The sequence below is a fragment of the Octopus bimaculoides genome, chromosome 13, assembly GCF_001194135.2.
Source record: "Octopus bimaculoides isolate UCB-OBI-ISO-001 chromosome 13, ASM119413v2, whole genome shotgun sequence".
NCBI classification, from domain to species: domain Eukaryota; kingdom Metazoa; phylum Mollusca; class Cephalopoda; order Octopoda; family Octopodidae; genus Octopus; species Octopus bimaculoides.
Window position 1 is genome coordinate 62,804,725 of NC_068993.1, and position 4,911 is coordinate 62,809,635.

The window sequence follows — 4,911 nt, forward strand, 5'->3', positions numbered from 1 at the left end:
GTGTGTGTGAAGGAGATATAGATACAGTAACAAGTGCTATCCTAATTGTTGTGGGGGCATTGGTACATGGCCCAGAAGATTTACACTAGGACTAAAATAGTAACTAACGTAATATCAATAATAATAATGATAATGTTTTCTGTTATAGGCACAAGGCCTGAAATTTGAGAGGATGCAGGGCTAGTCAATTACCGTGACCCCCCCCCCTCCAACCCCATCCCCTAATAGTACTTATTTTATTGACCCTGGAAAGATGAAAGACAAAGCTGACCTCAGCAGAATTTGAACTCAGAACATAAAGACAAAGTGAGAAGAAGATAGTAGTAGTAGTAGTAGTAGTAGTAGTAGTGGAGGTGGTGGCAGCAGGAGGAGAGAAAAGTGAAAAATATTAGAGAGAGAGAGAGAGAGAGAGAGAGACAGACAGACAGGTATGGTTGAAAGAAAGACATTTATTTCTCATCTTGTGAGGTAAGAGAGATAAACAGAGAAAGAAAGAAAGAAAACAAGAAGGAAAATAAAGAGAGAAAAGGAATTAATGGGAAAGAAAGAAAGAAAGAGAAAAGCAGAGAGAAAGTAAAAATTGGAAAAAAGAAGAGAGAGAAAAGAGTGGGTGGAGAAAGGAGAGAGAGAGAGAAAGAGAAGAGGAAGCTGAAGAGAAATGAGAAGGGGAATCCAAGAGAAGTAAGAAGTTGCAAGATGCTGTTGATAATGATGATGATGATGATGATGACAACAACGGTAGGAAAAAGAGAATACAAGACAACGGCAGAGAGAATAAGGTTAAAGAAAGAGTAAAGTGAGAGAAGGAAGAAGAATGACTGAAATTAAATGGAAACAACAGGGAGCGGAACCAAGACTGAATAATTGGTGGGGGTCAAAGAGATCTTTCAGAATCCTGAAAACAAACTGCCCTCGCTCATCACCGAGAATATTCTACCAGATTGATATATTCTAAATCCAAAATGACACCCATTACAGAAAGGTTTAACATAGAAATTTGTCCATTTGCATATAAATTGGTCCAGTAAGTCTTTCTACAGCTGACCATTCTTAGGACTAACCATTCAACTGTGAAATGAGAGTGAATACATATTTTAACGAATACAGTAGAGTCTCATGCTTGTAAGATAAAGCTAGTTGAGGAACTTTGAATATCTGTGATTATCTACAGCAATTCACAGACAAAATCTCCCTCTGAGACTCAATAAAATCATCAAACCAACATTTTTGTAAAGAACAAACAATGCAGAGGAGAGTGAATTATGTCTTTAAAACAACCAATCGAGGAAAACCAGGGACACAGACACACACACACACACACACACAGATGTATGTAACTATATGTATTATTTCATAATGAAGACATGGGAGGGCTACATATAGGGCCTATGCTAATGAAGATACTTCACTAAGTACAGTGTCCAATTGGCGTAGAGCTGTGGCACCTGACAACATTCCAGATGTGAGGTCCTCAACCGAAACCTTCACTTGACAATGACCTGAAATAAAAAAAAACATGGTTAGACAAAGACTCAGGTTACATACCTTCCATGGAGGGTTCATGTTCCCCTTGGAAATGTTTCGTCTTGAAATGCATTTGCATTGAAGGGAAAGCAAAAATAATTTCTCGATCATGACTATAGTCTTGGGTTTTCCGAGATTTTTTATGTTCTGTTGGACTTTCCGGTTTGTCATGCTGGATGGCAGGAAATGTATCAAGATCTGGAAGTAAAACAACATTGTTTCATAAGAAAATGAAAAAACAAAAGGAGAGTTACAGTTATGATCTCAATAATGACCCTGTCTGCTTCTTAATTACAGATACTCTCTGTCGATATGAACATGTTAAGTTTTATAGCAGGGATACCTTCATTTTAGTCAGAGAGGAAAGGTAGTAGCTTTGACTTTTGCAGGTCATCCTAGGTGCTGCATTGAGCCAATGCAGAAAAACTGTGGGCAGAGTAGGCAACCAAAGGTTTGGTCCACTAAAGGCACACAACAACTAAGTGTTTCTCCATCTTTTCTTATTTTTATTCTAGAGGAAGGTGCTATACCTATGGCTTTCACAGGCCCTCTCAGATGCATCGGAAACCGATGCAGTTAGTATTTCACTTGAGTTTGCTGTGTCTGTTGACTTGCAATCGTTTATATACAAGGAAGGAATCTCAAAAGGCCAATGTTCCGAAGAGAAAGGACAAGGGCTAGAGTTTTGAGTTTAATGTGGAACCTAAGAGGTGAACGTGATATGGGTGATGAAAGAGATATTTGAGTTGGATATAGGCAGTTTAAATGCTAAAGGGTTAATATTTATGAATTCACAGACAGGAAAATGAGACTGAGATGAAGAAAAAGACAAAATAGAAGATGAAGTGGGAAAAGGAGAGGAGAAAGAAGACAAAATAAAACAGGTAAACAAAGGTAGACAAGTAGTGAAATGTGATGCTGGTTGTGTTCTCCAGTTGTCCACTTCTTCAGAGCAGGCAGCAAGTTACTTAGAAATGGTTAGTAACATCAATAAAACTGTATTAGGTGTTTGTTTACATGGAGTCTCAATGAATAGCATGTGCATGTGTGTGCGTGTGTGTGTGTGGAGCTGAATAAAGTACATCATTATAAGAGCGTGTGATGAGCAGGAGAGGGCTGAGTGAGTGGGAAGAAGAGAGAAATGAGTGAAGAAGAGGAAGAAAGGGGAAAAGAAGAGAGGAGAGAAAACACTTGCAAATATCTCTATGGAGATTTGTAGTTTTTGTCATCCATACCTGATCTGTGTTGAGAAGACTGTAAAATGCAGGACACAAATGGACAACGGATGCATGATGATGATGATGATGATGATGATGTATGCATGGTAGGTATTGTGAAGAGGAAGTCAGCTCCTGCAAAGCTTGTTCCACAAAACTGTTTCACTTCCAGGCTGTCAACACTTCCCCTCAATTCAGACCTGAATGTGACATCACATATCATGCGGATTACCACAAATCACAACATTATTAGCATATCATGTGGATTACCACAGGATTATTAGCACATGTTCAATGCCCGACCGATTTCGATTTTTGCCTTTCACCCAGTCATAAACTGTGAATCGACTCCTCTCCAAAGATGTCAAAATGTTTTATTGTCATTTCAATGGTTGCTTTTTCCATGCTGGCATGGGTTGGACAATTTATGTAAATAAATCTTTAAGTAAGGTTTTAATCATCATCATCATCATCATCATTTAATGTCCGCTGTCCATGCTGGCTTGGGTTGGATGGTTTGACCAGGGATGGCACGTTGGAAGGCTGCACCAGACAGTCTAATTTGGCATGGTTTTCTAGGGCTGGATTGCTCTTCCTAATGCCAACCACTCTGAGAGTGTAATGGGTGCTTCTATGTGCCACCAGCATGGGTGCCATTTGCATGACACCAGGGCGCTTTTATGTGCCACTGGCACAGGTGCCAATTTGTGTGACACTGATATCTGTCACAACTGCAGTCTTACTTGGCTTGATGGTTTTATCAACAACACTTATTCACAACCGATGCCTGTCTTTTAGTAACAGAGGTGGTGCTACAACATTTTTTAATCTTTCACTTTTTTACTTGTTCCAGTCATTTGACTGTGGCCATGCTGGGGCACCGCCTTGAAGGGTTTTAGTTGACCCCAGGACTTATTTTTGTTTAAGCAAGGTATTTATTCTATCAGTTTCTTTTGCCAAACTGCTAAGTTACAGGAATGTAAACAAATCAACACATCATTAAGCACACAAATCTACATACATACATACATACATACATACGCACAGACACATTGGACTTTTTTTAGTTTCCGTGTACCAAATCCACTCACAAAGCATTGGTTGGCTCAAGGCTAAAGTAGAAGATGCCATCCAGTGGGACTGAACCTGGAACAATGTGATTAGGAAGTAAACTTCTTACCACACAGCCATGCCCGCACCTATATGCACAGGATGTAGGTGCAAACATCCACCTGTTTGAATCAGATGCAGGTTTCCTTAATTTCTATTTGAAATCACTTTGCCCCCACCCCCACATCATTTGTATCGTTAATGGACTCAATTTGGCATAACATCACAAATTCCCATTTATTTCTCCGATAAAATATCTCAGGCTGTGCTCTCAGGAATCCATTTGCCATCAATAACTGGGTAAAAAAAAGAGCTGGTTTCTGCCAGACGGACTCGCCCCTCAATACCACTGTGAATGGAGAAGCTTTCAACAATTGCTTCTGAAAAGCCACTGGACTACAACACTAGAAGTAGTGATGGTAGGAGCAGTGGTTGGGGCAGTGTTGGTGATAGCAGCAGTAGCAGTGGTGGTGGTGGCGGTGGTTGTAATGGTAGCAGCAGCAGCAGTAGTAGTAGTAGTAGTAGTAGTAGTAGTAGTAGTAGTAGTAGTAGTAGTAGTAGTAGTAGTAGTAGTAGTAGCAGCAGCAGCAGTGTGTGCTAGAACCAGCGAGCCAACAGGTCAGAATATCAATAGAGATTGGATAGTGGTGATGGATTGGATAAACATTGCTTTTCCTAAATGAATGGTGTTTGGTGTTCCATCACACAGCATAAACAGCAGAACAAAGCAGGTTCTGCAGAGAAATGGAATTGGTACTCAACATGGATCGTACCACAAGAGAGGGGAAGGGAGGCGGGGAGTGAGGGGGGGCAAATGGAAATGAGAACTTAGTAAACAGAGGAACAAATGTACAGCAAAAAGAAAATGGAGAAACAGTGGGGGAGGGGAAGATTCAGAGAGAGTTGAAGGGGAGGAGAGAGAGAGAGAAGGAAAAGGAGAGGAAAGAGATGGGGGGGGGAGACTATTAAGACTAAAATTAAAAGAATATCTGATGAAACAGACTCCAGTCAAACTAAACAACAAAGAGAAAAGGAAAACTAAAAAGCTGCAAAGGGGGAG

General features: G+C 40.3%; 1 protein-coding gene across 7 annotated transcripts in view; it reads right to left on the reverse strand.

Annotated features, from left to right (window-relative positions):
* LOC106884293 (bridge-like lipid transfer protein family member 1) overlaps positions 1-4,911 on the reverse strand; it is a 213,773-nt gene that overhangs the window by 10,100 nt on the left and 198,762 nt on the right. For all 7 annotated transcript variants that reach the window (XM_014935660.2, XM_052972555.1, XM_014935618.2 and 4 more), the window contains one exon: positions 1,546-1,722. In XM_014935660.2, the coding sequence (XP_014791146.1) occupies positions 1,546-1,722 (177 nt within the window). The remainder of the gene's footprint in view (positions 1-1,545; positions 1,723-4,911) is intronic.